General features: G+C 31.5%; 1 protein-coding gene across 2 annotated transcripts; it reads left to right on the forward strand.

Moving 5' to 3' along the window:
• The first annotated feature begins 36 nt into the window (after positions 1-36).
• Positions 37-16,350, forward strand: LOC148630106 (DEP domain-containing protein 1A-like). 2 transcript variants are annotated; one of them, XM_088560841.1, is made up of 12 exons: positions 37-214; positions 4,330-4,487; positions 5,252-5,359; positions 6,025-6,246; positions 6,733-6,863; positions 7,080-7,127; positions 7,435-7,575; positions 7,818-8,960; positions 9,257-9,423; positions 10,131-10,307; positions 13,415-13,588; positions 14,713-16,350. In XM_088560841.1, exons 1-12 carry the CDS (start codon positions 146-148, stop codon positions 14,848-14,850), a joined length of 2,676 nt encoding a protein of 891 aa, XP_088416967.1. In that variant the 5' UTR covers positions 37-145; the 3' UTR covers positions 14,851-16,350. The 2 variants fall into 2 exon arrangements, with proteins under 2 accessions (XP_088416967.1, XP_088416977.1); XM_088560851.1 differs by having other exon boundaries at positions 13,463-13,588.
• The last annotated feature ends 443 nt before the right edge of the window (positions 16,351-16,793 follow it).

A 16,793-nucleotide genomic window follows, 5' to 3' on the forward strand; every position in this document is an offset into this window, starting at 1 on the left:
CATTTGTCAGGGTAAAAGTCTGTCAACAAATGAACAGCCAATCAGTTCAGAGAGGTAATTTCAAATGAAGTATTCACAGGTGCTTGTTTGTGTATTGTGTTTTCCTTAAACTTTCGAGAATGCCAAAGATGAAATCGAAGTAAAAATGGACTCAAAAAGTAGCCTTGCGGATAATTCTGTGCCATACACCGGTCCATATAGGGCTACAAAACTGGTAAGTCATCAGTTAGTGAACACTTCAGATTAAAATATTTCATAATGTAATATTTTTGTAGTTACAAGAACTACTCTACTAGTCCTAATTAATATGGGTTAGGCATTGCTTAAATCAGCGAACACCGTGAGCTTTTCTATACATGTACCGTCTTTGTGAGACTCGTCAAAATAATAATGGACATGACATGAAAGGGTGGTCGACCCGGATGAAAATTTTTGCTTCGCTAATTCAATATTTTTATTTATATTTATATTTAAGCAGCAAGCGAATATTTTCATTTGATGTTGGATTTTTTTTTCAATAAATGAATAACTCGTGAAATTTTTTGTCTCCAAAATTCCAACCCTTTCCCCTTTCTCTGAGTCTGAAAATGGTCGATAACTTTATTGCACTTCGCAATACTTTACTTATTTTATCCCTTAATGACATCTCTAGCAACATCCTCAGGAGCGGATCCAGGATTTTAGATTAAGGGCACACAGTTAAAATTTCGCCAAGCGGAGGAAGGTGAAAATGTTTTTGAGATTAAATTTTTGAAGAGTGGATGCAATGTAGATATTTTTTGTGGTAAAATTAGTGAGAAATTAAAGTTTTTAACCTAATACTGCCTAAGTCTACCCCTGACAACCCATGCTTTGCAAATTTTAGTGGAGGAGGCATTCCTGCCACACCCCCATCTGAATTCCTTTTCAGTTTTGGCCTGTCAGATCAATCTGTACAGATACCAGAAATATTGCAGTTCTCCACAGATGGTGGGAATATTTTACACAAATCATGTGACATAAACAAAATTCAGGCAATAGCTCAAATTCCAAACAAGAAAATGATTGCCTTTCCTATCTTAGAAAGCTATGCTTCGATTTGAATAAAATAATCAGAGTTATATTTTTTTCCAAGGTGGGTTAGGTTCTTGACAACAGCGAAGATCCACGTATGTGCATCCACATGTTTCACGAACTTTTTAATTCGTAAAAAAAAATAGAGAAAGACTAGAAACCATCAGAAAAGATGAATTTATTTTTACTGAAACGTAATCTTAACCTATGTATTTTATTTGTTTTGTTTAAGGAAGCGATGAATCTTTTCCGTAAGGATAGTTGCTTTTTGTTACTTCCGGGACATGACTTTTTTTCGTTAGTATATTGAGGAACCTTAAGGGAAAGTTAGATAACACATGCACAATGTAATAACCGTAGAGCTCACACTGCTTCACAGTGCTTGCTATAAGTATGCTGTCTTGAGAGGCTAATTTTTATTTGGCTTGGTCGCCTCCCATTGCATAAATATCAGATTTAAAAAATGCCTCAGTAAATGTCATGATTATCTGGCCTCTACACTTCTAGGCAAAATAGACATATTTGCTCTTGTTGATGCCATTGAGGAATATAAAATATTTTCCCATTGTTTTCATACTGAATTCTCCTTCATCTTATAGATTATTATGGCACTATGTGAAATTACATCGTTTATCTGGCCCCGTGCAGGTCCGGGTGTCAAACGAATAGGCCTGCAGCAGCGCTAAGCTTGTCGTAAAAGGCGACTAAATAGTGCTCAGAAACCTAGCCGGGGGCTAGGCGCTCTGCCCACAGAGCAACTGGGATGTGTGCCCCAGGTGGTGGAATGGGGTACCCCTGGCGTGTTACATGCTGGGGTTGTCAGGCTATTATACGGAAAACCTGACCGCAAACCATAGCGGTGCACCGTGTTGGGAAAGATGCCACGTTCATGGCATGTTAAAGAAACCTGCTGTGGTATTCGATAGGAGGAGGAACCTTTGCGCTCCGCCACAGGAGGCTAAATTGCCCGACCTTACCCATCCCTCCCTTTTGCTAGTGGTAATCAAAATTTTCGACCCTACTCTCCTTATGTCACATCCCGTTTTTCATTTCATCATCATTTCATGTCCATTTTATCATCCGTTTCATGTTCATCGTCTGAATATAGCTGAAATATTGCTGCTCGGACGTTAAACCCAAACAATCAATCAATCAATCAATCATCGTTTGTCTGATGTCAAAAGGTTATTCAGAGACAAATCTGGGATCATTCAGAGCAAAAGGAATAGACCAAATTATTCTGTCATCTGAAAGCTCATTTAACATTTCATATTCATCTTTTACCGATCTGATGTTTAATTTTTTATTTTTATTACAGCAAAAAAATGATAAAAATAAAAATTAAAAGTCAGATTAATAAAATATGAATGTGAAATGTTAAATGAGCTTTCAGATGACAGAATTATTTGGTGTACAAAAGAACAAATGTGAATTCATGTACATTTTGTCTGTAAATTGTTGAAACCTTGCAGTTGCACATGTAACACTGAGTTGCTGTATCACCTCATGAAGGCTGAGACAATTTTCACTGTGCAGTGGAAGATCCTGGGAATCACCTAAGTGGGCCCACAAAATATATATTTTAAACTCTGTTTTTGCTTGTATATACACACAAAAAACAGTGTTTTCACTAAGTTTTAGAATAGCTGGAATTTAAAAATGAATAGCCCCCAAGCGGGTCCAGGGGGACAAAGCCCCTAGCTGAAGACGAATTTAAGCTTTTTCAGTTCATTTTTTTTTACCTCTTATTAACTGGGGTGCCTCTAATCCAGCTTGTGTTTTTTTCTTAAAATGATAGATATTGTAATAGCCATAATGTATATTCACTGTAATCAGAAACGTTGTGTGTTTATAATATTCGAAATCATTGGTTATTACCCTCCACGTCGAACAGTATTGCCGAGATGCATGGCTGATTAAACACAGATCTGTATCTGGATTCAAATTCCATCTTTACTAACATTGGCCAAACAATGTTTTTTTTTTATCCGAAATTTCATAGCCAAAAAAACTCAACAACCTTTTTTTTGTTTTTCACAGGCTCTACAAATAATTTATGAGCCACTAGTCAATAAATCCATCTTGCAACTGTCCATTTCTAATGTTTATTTTAACAAACTTTTTGTTTTTATTTTCAATTCGGATTCAGAATTGTCATAAATTCCATAAAACTATGCATTATTTTTTTTTTAAATAAAATGTTGCGAAAAACATAGCAAAGCTGCGATTTTTTAAAAAAAATGACTCTGTTGATAACTTATCATAGATTTTGATTCTCTGTTGAGAGTTTCACTTACGATTTTTGTTTTTTCTTATTCATAAAATTGTGTGTCTACAGCTAAATGTAAAAAAAGAACTCTTGTATAGAGTTAACTATGATTGAATATAAGCCTCACAATCAGCATTTATTGACACAGAAAAAAACACCAACAAAAATGCTGAATGTATGCAAGTTGGAATGCTTGTAGGTGTAATTATTGTAGGATTTGATGTTCGAGTAGATCAATTAACTGTCTTGACCATTTATTTAATTTTGGGTTAGTTCTCACAAACTCAAGATAGAAACAGGAAGGTATACCAAGCCTTTCACTTAGATAATAGAATATGTGAAAATTAACACCTTAATCAAATTGAAGTGAACTCCATTTCTTTGACTCTTGTCCCTAATATGAAAATATTAAGAGAGCAGATTTTTTAACTTAATCATTAAACTAACAAGAACTTTCTTAAACTTTCCTCCTTCAATAAACTCTTTTGGATTATTAATTAGGAAAATTTTGAAATCCTTTCCTAATTTGGCTTTTATTACTTTATGAAGTCTGGTATCATTTAAATGTCTTAAGTCTAATACTTATATCATGAATGATATTTATGTTGATGCCCCTTGAGAGCCCTTGATTGAAAAAAAAACTTGTATTTCTGGTATTCATAGTTAAGAATTAAGACTGACTATCTGTTCTTCTAAACTGGAACTTGACCAGTGACCACTGTGATGTTTAAATAATTATAGTTTTACTCACATACACTGCATGACATAATATCTAAATAAGGAAAACCCATACTCTTAGATTCTCTAGATTTTTTTCAGATTTAAGTAAACTCACAAGTGTGTCAGTAGTAAAGTAAATGTGTAGGGCAAATGTCCATGAGACAGTTAATGAGTATATTGGCCATGTGCAGGTCAGCAATCTGTTACAATTAAATCAGAAAATCTCACTGTATCTAAATGAGCAATTTTTTACTGAATACAAATTATTATAATTGTTTTCCTTTTAGTGGAATGAAATAATATCAACATTTAGAAATGGCATGCCCCTAGGAAGGCACAGCAGATTTATGAAGACTTATGATAATTGTTTCTCTTCATCACAAGCAATTGATTGGTTACATAACTACCTGAAATCAGACAAAAACTATGGACCAGATGTGACCAGGTAAGTCCAACACCTTCCCCGAACAGGGTGACAGCACAGGTGAAAATAACAATTTCTTCCCTTTTTGTTATTTTTATTTAATAGAGCAATTATCATGGTGTTTATCTAGTGAAAAGGTAATTTATTGGCACACTCCAAAATATAATCAAACTTAATTGATCCTCAGTGTCCTATGGGCAGAGTAAACAGATGTTTGGCAGTTGGATTCTTGTCAAGTTGTCAAAGACATACATTAAAGGCAATTAAACTTGCTAAATTGACCATTACTCAAAGATTCCACAGGATATATTTTTAATATAATACCTTTCATTATTTATATATTAAGATAATACATGAACAATGATGAAGCCATGTATTTACATTCTTTTTTGAGAAAAAGTTTATTTTATGATGCATACATTTGTACATGTAAATTCTTAGTTGTGGTTTTGATGGTTTCCATTAAATCAAGTTTTTGAAATTTATTTCAATTAATTGATGCAAATTACCTTTACTAAGGGATATTGTAAATATTTCATCACTTTTAGTTCTTTTACACATCATTACCATTAGCAATGATGACATTATCAAATATTCCTCTTAGTAGGGGTCAATCTTATATATCCTTTTCCTCCTCTTTATGTATATAATTTTAAATAAATTAAAATTCAACTAATGTTTTGTTTAATGAATTTTAATGGGTCAGAAATCATGTATTTTCTCATTACCTATGAAGCATGTTTTATTGAGGTTAATATATCTCAGTTATAATATTACACATTTAGGGCGCAGACTACCCTGTTATTACAGAAGCTACACAAAGCTCGTGTGATAGAAGATGTACGAGGCAATAAACATACGTCTGACATTAGTGACAATGGCAGACTTTTCAGGTTAGATTTATTATGTTTAAAAGCATGTTAGAAAGTGACTGCTGTGAAGATACTTGTTGATGGGATGATCAGTTTTGTGGTTTTTTAACACTATGTTAGTTTGTGGGGTTTCTTAAGGTCATCACAGTTTTTTATATTAATTGAAATTTTACTTTGGCTTCCAAGGGAATTTTATTTTTTGTTTTGACTGAAAACATGAGAACCAGATAACATGGTACATGTACTACATGAAAAATAATTTTTTTTTATCTCTATATCCCTGTCATATTCATTATGAGAGCATCATGGTCCCAATTAATGAAGGAATAGATCTGTCCCATACTACAACTAGTACCACTAGATAAAATGTCAATGTATTTGTACCTATGGTTAAAGAAATTAACAACCATAGGCTAAAAATATTAGAGGCTTTAAGACGTTGGTCAAATATACATTACCGCTATAACTTTGGTTCCCTTGATTACTCTTTCACACATACCAAAAATAGTTTGATATCTCTAGTTTCTTTTAAAACACATTTGTTTTGTTTAGGGTTTTGAGATTTTCTCTAGAATCTGACATGATTTGTGGAATAGAACATTATTCTGAAGCATCTTTTTAACAATCTGATACCACTTATAATAGTTTTATGTGATTGATTTGCATGTTTAATATGGCTTTTGTAGATTTGTGCATGCATCTCCAAACAGAACTGTGCACTCACGAACACCACTCACTAACAGGCATGATTTGATCAATAAGGACCAGGGCCCTATAAACCTGGACCTTGATCATGAAAAACCAGCACAGATGTCACCTATTAAAGTCCTGCAGGACTGCCATCTAGTCGCCAAGCATCTCAATACTGCTGACATAGAAGATGCATGGAAGAACCTGATTCTTGACAGGTAATTTTTGTACATGTACTTAGAGTTATAAATGTTTGATGATGTGTATATGTATCTGATTATGAATGTTCAGTAATGCCAACTTCCATAGAAATTTTTATATATTGTTACTTAAGGTACATGTAAGTTGAAATTCAGAATTCTGTATGTTTTTGTCTGTAATTGTATGGTAGATGATACCACTATCAAAAGTTTATTTAATTATTAGCATATATCAATGTTTCATGAAAATGGAAGTTTCTATTCTTGAAATATTTATGGAATTCAAAGAACAAGAAATAAGTAGTTTATACATATTATTAGGTGTAAAGACTAAACAATTAAACCTACATTTGACTGAAGTAAGGTTTGATGAACATATTCACTTGCCACAGATGTTTACTTTATGTTATATAACTTTTGACCGTTGCTTTTGTTTGTTGCTGTAGTTGATTAAAATTCATCAAAAGTTGATTGTATAGTGATGTAATCACTGTAATGTTGTAGGTTACAAGATACACTGGGAATAGATGATATGGCTAATATACTTGATAGTAATTTTGTATCTGGTAGGAATATTATGCACAACTGTGTATACCTCAACAAGAATGGAATTGTAACTAACATTGACCAGAAAGGTAAAATACATGAGTAGATGCTAACCTATACCTATACCTTTAACTTTAACTTATACAGCACTGCTTTCCTAATGTTATGAATAAATCAACCATCCCTGCTAAATTCTCCTAGTAAGAATTTTTTTCTGGTTCAAGTATTTTAAACAGGACAGAAGCACAGACAATTCTTGAAATTAATAGTTTATTTATCAGTTATCAGTTATGATTGTTTTTTAGATCAGCTTCCTCACTGGGCTTTATCAGCTATGAAATGCTTAGCACATTGTAAGTATGATGGTTACATCAACTCAAATTACAGAATTACCAAACACTAAAAATAGCTCAGTTGACTGTGAGTAGATGCTATTTTTTTCATTTTGAATTGTATTTGAATTATTTCATATTAATCTATGACTAGTATTTAGGTTACAATTTAACACATGTCAGTATTGAATGGAAAATGTCAACCATTTCAGTAGAGTGTCATACGAAGAGATGAACCAATGTTAGAAGTCATATGAGCTTAGAATTTAATGTAGTTAGTATTTGATTGTATTTTCTAAAACATTATAAGCATGAAGTATTATTTCAGGGCCAGAAAGAGAGGATGACAACCTACCAAGCTATCCTGGGTTTGAGAGAGATGTTTTTCTTGTAGTTAAGGATTATTTCTGTAGTCTGTTAGAACCCCTTACAACTTATGATATGTATGAAGTCATTTTAAATGTTTTTGGTAAGATATTTGCCTAGAGTAATTGGATCAGGAAAAAACTATATGGTAATAAAATTTTGTTTCCTTTTTCAAGTTAAAAACTTGAAAAGTCTTACTGTTTATCAAACTGAAAAAGTAAATCAATTGATTATAAATATTCAGGTAATATTTTTATTGATCTATTAAGAGTATTTAGTATGATGTAAAATGTTTGGTTGTATTGTCTTCAATGACTGGATTTCCTTTTCCCTATCAATTTTTAGTTATTGCTGAAGGACTTATACAAGATGACTGTGATAATGATGAAGAAATTGCCATTGAAAACAAGACCTCACCATCAGCTAGGAGTACCAACTCATTTGAGTCAGTAGAGAATCTTCTTTTAAATCTTACAAGTGTTTGTAATACATCAGATGTGGGTGCAACACCTGAGGTGAGGTCAACCCCTGAGGTTGGCATACCAAGGGTTTGTAGTTCTTCTGCTTTAGAGCTATCTCCTATTTATCCTGTTGAGGATGGTCTTAAAAGAAAACGTCAAAAAAGTGTGTCCAGTTCTAGTCTTCCTGTGGCTGCTAAGTATGAAACTGCATTTGGACCTGAGAATAAAACTGTTACCAAAGTTTACTATAGAGGGGGTGTACAGACTGAGTATGGATTTACAAATGGACCAGAAGAATTGTCTCAGACACCAATAGAAACTCATTTTAAGACTTCTCAAGAACTACCAGAGTTTCCTGATTCAGAAAACTGTTATGATTCTTATGCAGTTAATTTTGCAAGAGTCAGATCTATGAAGGAAAAGAAATCAGAGACATGCAAAAATACAATCGATCAAAAGCGTAGAAAGAGTTGCCATTCAAACTTACAGAATGTTCTTCCTGATGGTAGTAATAAACAAGACAGTGTCAAAACCCATCATTACACGAAGAATAAACAGCATTCCCAATATAGACGTTCCTGTAGTGACTCATCAAACCGTCCTACACCAAAATATGTTGAACCTCCTCCTTATCATGATTTGTTCCCTGAGGGATACAAACCGGTGATCAATGGTGCGTCACGAAGATCTTTAAATAGATCAGTTTCTAGTCAAGCTTTACATTTGTTAAACTTTGCATGTGAAGATGAGGATGGACAACAAAGTCATCCAGAGTATACTCAAACCTTAGGTCGCATTCCTATCCGGGGTTCATTAGATAGCAACTTGAATAGTAGAACTCTAGGAAGGCGACTTAGTCATGGTGCTATAAACAGTCAACCAGACACTTATGGACAGAAAATTAACAGTTGTGCAAAATTAAATAAATTTGAAAGTCACGAGTCTCTGAATGGTAGAAGTTTGAGTCTGAGTGATCTAATGCATGGTGAATACAGGAATAAACTATGTCGAAGCCGCAGTGATGCAGGTTTGTTGTTAAATATAATAAATTTTGTTTCAGCTTTTAAAATGTGAAATAAAGAAGTATTTACACTGTTTGTCAACTTTGTCTTCAGAAATTAAGATAAATGCAAAATTTTGTTCCTGTTCAAAGTCTGGGTGCTAATGTTCATTTATAAACTGGTTTTCATTTCATCTTAAGTATTTAAAAACAAAACTATATGAGAAGTGTTTTGTTCAAACTACATGTACATAACCACTTTTATTTGAGGTCAAATAAAATAGATTTTTTAATATATTAATCATGGTCTATATTTTTAACAGGACAAGTAAAGAATATTGTAGAGAGAATTAAGCAGTCCTTACAACTAATCTTTCTGCTGTTACCTCCACCAAACAGAAGAAAACTTCACATTCTACTAAAACTGATGCACAAGATTGCTAACAATGTTGACTTACAGCTGGATAATGATATCAATACAAGAACTCTGGTATTCTATGTTATAAAGATTATAAATCTGGCTACACTTAAAATAATGTTTGTTTCCCCTTACGGTTACCTGACCTACCTCCTTGCTTTGGGTACATGAAGGTAGGTGGGGAAATTTTTACCCAAAGTTCATCTGATTCTGTAAATACCATGATCGGAGAAGTCAAAAATGTTGTTTGAATTCCCTTTTTTTTTTTAATCTTGTCAGAGAATGGCAATAAAATTATTTGTGGGACAAATTTTTATGAGTAGGTAGGGTGAGGGGAAACAAACCTAATTTTAATTTTGGCATCTGTACTTTTATATAGTATTTTTGCGAATTAAGATGAGATATAAACAGCATGTGATAAATCTTCTGGATATAATATAAAGTCTTAAGTTTATTTAGAGACTGCAATTATCAGTATTTCTCCAAGAGTTTAATACATGGGCTATACATGTTTTTCCTTAAATGGTTAGATAAAAAATAGAAAATTCAGGAATCATAGGTAATAATAATGATTGATAAGACCGACCAATGTTGTGTTGATTTGGGTGGGAAAACTTAGGAATATTCAGATCATTTAAGATTATTATCAATCTCATAAAAATCCATTGGGCTGTTCTAACAAAAATTTCAATATAAAACACTACTGGTAATGAAGTAGGATTTAAAATTAAATTGAGCTTTGGAATACTTCTTAACCAACATTTATCATTTTGCCACAGTTGCTGGAGACATTTTACAGATCTATAATCAGTTGTCAGGATGAGGCAGACATGGAAGATCTCCTGGTTATGAGAATCATTTCTTTCCTGATAGATCATGGAGTTGATATAATGATGGTTCCAAAAGACCTAAAAATAGCTGTTGATGAAAAGTTGTGTCATATGTCAAAAACACAGGTAGCAACATATACAGTATTCTATATCATGTTTGGCACAATTAAACATTTATATTCAGCTTATAACTTACAGAGCATGCAATATATATCATTCATTTATATGGTTGTTTCTCCATAAACACAGATTATTGTTAACGTTCTCAAATCATATCATTTTACACTCATTAGATTTTTTTTGGGTTATCTGCAATGAAATGAACATACTTAAGTTTAGAAAGGAATATCTTTTTTTATTGTTGTTGAAAAGATCTTTAAGTTTTTATAACTCTGCTCTAAGCATTTGTCTAAATTAATCTTTATACTAATGACAAAACCTGTAACATGGTTAAATATGTACATACTAGCATGCTCTTTCTTCATATTGTAAACTTATATTTAATATCTTGCATGTGTACTTGGTGATGGCTTGTAGATGCTTTTCTAGTCTTTGTCTTCTATCAATGTATCTATGCTAGCATGCTCAAATGATTCTGCTGTAAACTAAGTCATTGATTATGGCTTATATTTGCTAGATCTATGAGCATAGTTGATTTTGCTTGACCACACACTAATTTTGGTTTAGACATCTCGGCTAAGTCCATGCACATGATGATTTGGCTTTATCCTCATGTTTATTTTCTGCATTTTGGCTGGGGCTACCAATGTGGAACATGAAATTAGGCTTGTAGTTAGATAGGCTTCAAACCTATGCTTATATTTATACCTATTTTGCTAGAAATTTGGAGTTTCTGTTGTGTCATTTGAGCATGCCATTAAAATCTGAGGTCATAAACATAATCTCTTAATTTATTTTGAACTCAGATTGTAGTGAAAGCAAGTCTTTGAATTATTTAGGTACAAGGAATCTGGAATGACTTAAAATTTACCTATTCTAGAACCATAGATAGGTATGTGTTTTTCTGTGTAATAGTATATTTTCTGTAATAAAAGAGAAATAAATTTTCCATTGTAAATCAATCTCAGTACAACAAGATAAAAATGAATTTTAAAAACTAAAGTTTAACATTTAACAAATCATATCCTTTTTCCATTTAGTTAAATTTATAAAACAATGCCTTCTTTCTTTATCCAAATTCAATCTTCTTACAACCTGATAAAGAACTGATTACTTTTTATTCCCTTATTATTTTCCAGTGCAAAAAGGTTGTCTTCTTTGAATTGCCTAAAACTCCATCAAATTTTAAAAATTCTTAATCTTAAAAAAAAAGGACACCATTAACAAAAATGGTTAAAAAATATATACACTTGCTTCTTTTTTGCTCTTGTTTTATAGCTCAGCTGGATAATTTGTTAATGTGAACTGTTGCCTTTACTTGGTGTCTGTTGTCATCATCATTGTTGATTATTTTTTTCAAATTGAATAATAATAATTTAATTTGGTTGTTTATTTCTCATCTGGGCAAGATAGGTTATTTTCCATAAATAACTAGGTACTGTGATGTCGTTAACGTTGATTGTTCTGCAGTCTATAATTCAAATAATTACAAACTAAAGAGGGCTTTGATGAAGGGACAAAAGTTAATTTTGTCTTTAATTGGTCAAAAATTTAATACAAGGATTGTGTTTAATTTTTTAACCAGGTTATGCTGGCATAACCAACTTTGGGTCAGTTAGCACTTGTTCATAAAATGATTTGTGGTTCATGATGCATGAATTGTTCCAAAATTGGATATTTGGCATAATCTGGTCAATAATATAGTGTTATTGCATAAGGTTTTCCATATTGATCCAATTTAATAAAAATTCAAGAAAGACAATGTGTTTATATTTTTCATGGTGGTACAAGTGGTATCCTTTTGTTAGCTGTGCTCACAATATATATATATTTGAAATTCATTGTGTCCTTTAATTTTCCAAACTGGTTTTTGTTTATTATAAATTGAATTCTTGGGATTCTTTGATATGCTCCCACAGGGAGCGTTTATGGTTGTATTATCAACTTGGTTCTGTATACTTACGGCAAGAAAAGCATCAATATCCGGTTTGTACCTGCATTTTCAGGAGCTGAAAAATAGCTTAATGGCAGCTTCATTTGCGTATACTTGTACATGTGGGATTGAGAGCCAAACCAGTCTCCAAAAATATTTGCTAGTTTCGATAATTAAATACAAATCAAATCATAGCTTTTCCAAGATAGGGTTGACCTTATAGTCTGCAGTATGGCGCCCAGATGTTTACAAAAATTACGTAATCAATATTACCCATAATTCTCGGGTCGTGAAAATGTGAAAGAAAACAAACCAAAATGAAACGAAAATAATTGATAAAAGAAAAAAATCGACACAAATCAATTTCGATAAAATGAATCAAACCCTAATAAAAACATAATTAAACTATACAAAATGAAACAGAATGAAGTGAAACTAAATACAATAAATGATATCATTTAAGATGTTTCACAAATTATAAGAACCATAATGTTAACCAGTACAGGACCATTCGACCCAAAGACATTTCGGATCATGACAACCAATAATTCCTTATGAATGCCGGACATTTCAGGCAAAAGAAATATCAGACCATGACAATTAGTATAATGCTTTAGGATAAACATATATCATTACAAAATTTACCAAGCTTGAAGATTATAAGTATAATATATCAAATCGTGCTGACAAAAACTATCAAAGTTGTTTTTAATTAAAGTTTTTTTCTGGAGAGTTAAAAGGTTTCACCATCATTACATTATGCTGAATATAATACTTTATTTAAAGTTTCATTTTTGACCTCATTAGGTAAATCAGAAACAAGTTCCATGACAACTTTCCTTTTGTGTCAAGAACCTAGTGGTGTCAAAAACTTAATCATAATTAAAATTTAGATTAATTGAACTTGAATGCAGTGTTCAACCTTTGTGGTTATTTCAAGCTGCATACTGCTGAGCATTTTCTAATGAAAACTGTGTCACCAATTATATGAATTAGGATTCGATATAAGCCAGGATAAAGACACTCTATTGCCTTTTCTTTTTCCTTTGACTCTTTGAGATAGTTTCAGCAATAAAAGGCTTTTTGTTGCAATTTAATTTTTGATGAAGACTTGCTTTCTTATGGCATGCATGACATCACAGCTTCTCTGCTTCTTCAATGTTAGTCACTTAATTTTCAGATCGTGTACTCACGTGACGATATATCGTCATATAATTATTGCAAACAGGTGACAAAGGAGGACTATGAGACTCAGAGAATGAGTAATTCACAGAAAGCCCTAGAAGATTTGTTGGAGGAAATTATCAGTGATAAAACTATGTCTGCTCTCAAACGGAAACAGAGACTGAAGAAGGTAAGGATATTATCAATAATAAAACTGTTTTCTCTCAAAAGAAAGCAGACTTTTGAAGGTACATGTAACAGATAGAGCACCAAAATAAATACATTTAATTTATATTACTTAACTAATATGTTGTTAATATTGTAACATAAGAAAAGGTAGATCTAAACTTGAAACTTGTTACCTTCACAAAGTTTAATATGTTTTAGTTTTGGCTACATGTAGTATATGTATTCATAGTTAAAACAGAAAGCTCTTTTTTGTCTCCCCTGCAACAAATGCTGCAAAAAGTGAGAATAAGGTATTACTTTCCTGGCATTAAGTGAGAATAAGGTATTACTTTCCTGGATTATCATGTAGTTTTCTTAAGAACCACTTGTGCTAGGTCGATGATATTTGGTACACAGTTGCATAAGCATCACTTTATCACAATTATGTATCCATTTCATGCATATCCCCCCCTCCCCCCAATCATGTTTTGGCTGAAATTTCTTGCTTAGATTTCTGATAAGGTCATTTAAATATGAATCACTTGTACTAAGTCAATTGTATTTGGTAGGTTGTTTCATTAACATCACTACTTCACAGTTCCATGTATGCAAACAGTCAACTTTACCTAAGAAATCTGTCCACTTTGGTTTTACCGAAGGAATCTAAGGAATCTGCCCACTTTAGTTTTACCTAAGGAATCTGTCCACTTTAATTTTACCAAAGGAATCTGTCCACTTTAGTTTTTCCTAAGGAATCTGTCCACTTTAGTTTTTCCTAAGGAATCTGTCCACTTTAATTTTACCAAAGGAATCTGTCCACTTTAGTTTTTCCTAAGGAATCTGTCCACTTTAATTTTACCAAAGGAATCTGTCCACTTTAGTTTTTCCTAAGGAATCTGTCCACTTTAGTTTTTCCTAAGGAATCTGTCCACCTTGATTTTACCAAAGGAATCTGTCCACTTAAGTTTTACCTAAGGAATCTGTCCACTTTGTCTAATTGTTGTATTGATATAAATTGTCCATTATATATAAAATTAGAAACAATGTTACCATTAATGAACAGTGTCCATGTGTGACAGGTGAAACATATCTCTGTGATGACAGTTTATTTCATACATATCTAGATCAGTTTGTTTCTTTTAACAGTTTGAGAAAACTTATCCTGACATTTATGCAAGAAAATTTAGCTCTATAGAATACAACAAGAAGGAAGAAAAACCAAAGATTAAACAACCATTACTGATGAAACCATTGATGATGAAGATTAAAGGACTTAGAATATAATGATATCTATGATGCTTTATGTCATAAAATATTGAACTGTTAATTATCATTTGAAAATGCTCAAGAAAGCAAACTTTTCTGAAAGAATTTTTTAAATTGAACTGGCAATTAAATTATTATGTTGAAAAGAAAGAAAAATTGTTACACTTTATTTTTTGTAATACATGTATTTTTTTGTCATAATCAAGTGTAAGACCTGAGTAAACAACATATATTGAATTAGTGTTATCAGTGTATTGTGCTGTCAGATTCTCACCAGAGTTTGTATTACAAAGTTGCTTTTTAAATCTTTTAAATACAGGTATATCATTTTTAATCTAGTACTTCATGGTATTTTAACTTATTTAGTTTTTGGTTTGACTTAATTTAGATTGAATTCTTACTTCAATTTTTGACATGTTATGAAATGTCTCAAAGAAGACATTTATTCTTATTATTTCTGTTTATTATAAACTATTTTGTACATCATTTACCACCAAAAAATTGTGTAACCCCAAGATAGTTATTGATATAAACTCTAAAGAAGCCTATAATTAATGAAATTTAAAATCTGTGGATTGGACTGATGTTCAAATTAAATCAAAAGCAGTATTAAATAGATGAGGTTTTATAATACTGACCTGCATCTTTTAAATAGATGAGGTTTTATAATACTGACCTGTGTCTATTTTTTGATGTTAATATTAATTTTTATGATTTAGTATTGTTGATAATACCTCATGTATTATAGTGTAATTAATTTGTAAAAAGGATTGTGATATTATCTGAACTACAAGAGAGTTTTATTGTAACCAAAATATTTTAGTCTTTCTGTTATCAATATTTATTATGTATGTATTAACTTGCTTCAAAAGCAATTAATATTTTCCCATTTGTTAAAGGCACAAGCTTTAATTGATGTAACCAAATGATCATGATCATATGCCAGCATCTAATTTCATCAAAATATATATTTTTAATTTATTTGAATTTTGAAAGTTTCTGAATATATAATTTAGTTTGAGTTGCAAGAAGCTATCTGATTGGTTTCCTTTTTTCTTATTATTTTGTATAACCTAAATTAAAGAACAAATTACTGTATTCTATATTACAAATATTCCAAAAAAAAGTTCGAATTTACTGGAAAGTAATCAGAATTATAATTACATGTATAAGGGTATTTTTTTTCTTTGACATGGTTATGCTTAGACTAACACCAATAGAGCTTGTTTATTTACTTCTGTATTATGGTTCATGAACTGTTCATTAAATAGATATTTTACATATCATAATTAAGAACTGAAGACAGTCCTTAAATGAATATTTAACAATAAAATATGACTAAAATTAAGTCTTTGGGTAAATTTTATGGTATCTATGTAAATGAATAGAAGAGATTATTTTTTTCTAATGGTGCTTATTCTATATTATTATTAAATAAAACAGTTATGTTCAAATCTGTCCATATCAACTATTTTCTTGTCTACTTATACCTATGCAATAAACATAATTTAAACTGCATTTCTTTTTAATTATCCCTGTGAATCAGAATGAAAGGTGTAGGAGCCATCCTGTTCATTTATTAAGTTTTTATGTTATGAAGCACATTATATGATTTTCAATTGAAGGTACTGAGAATTTTGAAAAATGTTTATTTGACATTTTGCAATGTAATGTTATAAACCCTCAGTTTGTTTAAATATAATCACATCAGTATGCCTGCAATAAACCTGAGTAGCCTTTCTTCTCAGAATTGTATTCAGTTGTCCCTTTTGAAATCAATAACAATTTAATAGATGTAGGACACATACATAAAACAAGTAGAAAACACTGCAGGCCTGAATGGTTCATTTGGAACTCATATTTGATCCAAGGAATAGAAAAAATATGAATAATAAATAAGTGAACAATAACCACATTTAATAGATAAGAGGGAACTAAATACAAATAAAATGTAATATAAC

This window comes from Perna viridis, chromosome 1 (assembly GCF_037379345.1).
Source record: "Perna viridis isolate PV_CMFRI_1.1 ecotype Kerala chromosome 1, ASM3737934v1, whole genome shotgun sequence".
Classification (NCBI taxonomy): domain Eukaryota; kingdom Metazoa; phylum Mollusca; class Bivalvia; order Mytilida; family Mytilidae; genus Perna; species Perna viridis.

What these genes read in the sequence shown, in the direction of transcription:
- LOC148630106 (XM_088560841.1), top strand. Translation starts at nt 146, where the DNA reads ATGGACTCAAAAAGTAGCCTTGCGGATAATTCTGTGCCATACACCGGT. An exon ending in CATATAGGGCTACAAAACTG is followed by an intron (nt 215 to 4,329) that starts GTAAGTCATCAG and finishes TTTTCCTTTTAG; the next exon opens with TGGAATGAAATAATATCAAC. An exon ending in AACTAACATTGACCAGAAAG is followed by an intron (nt 6,864 to 7,079) that starts GTAAAATACATG and finishes ATTGTTTTTTAG; the next exon opens with ATCAGCTTCCTCACTGGGCT.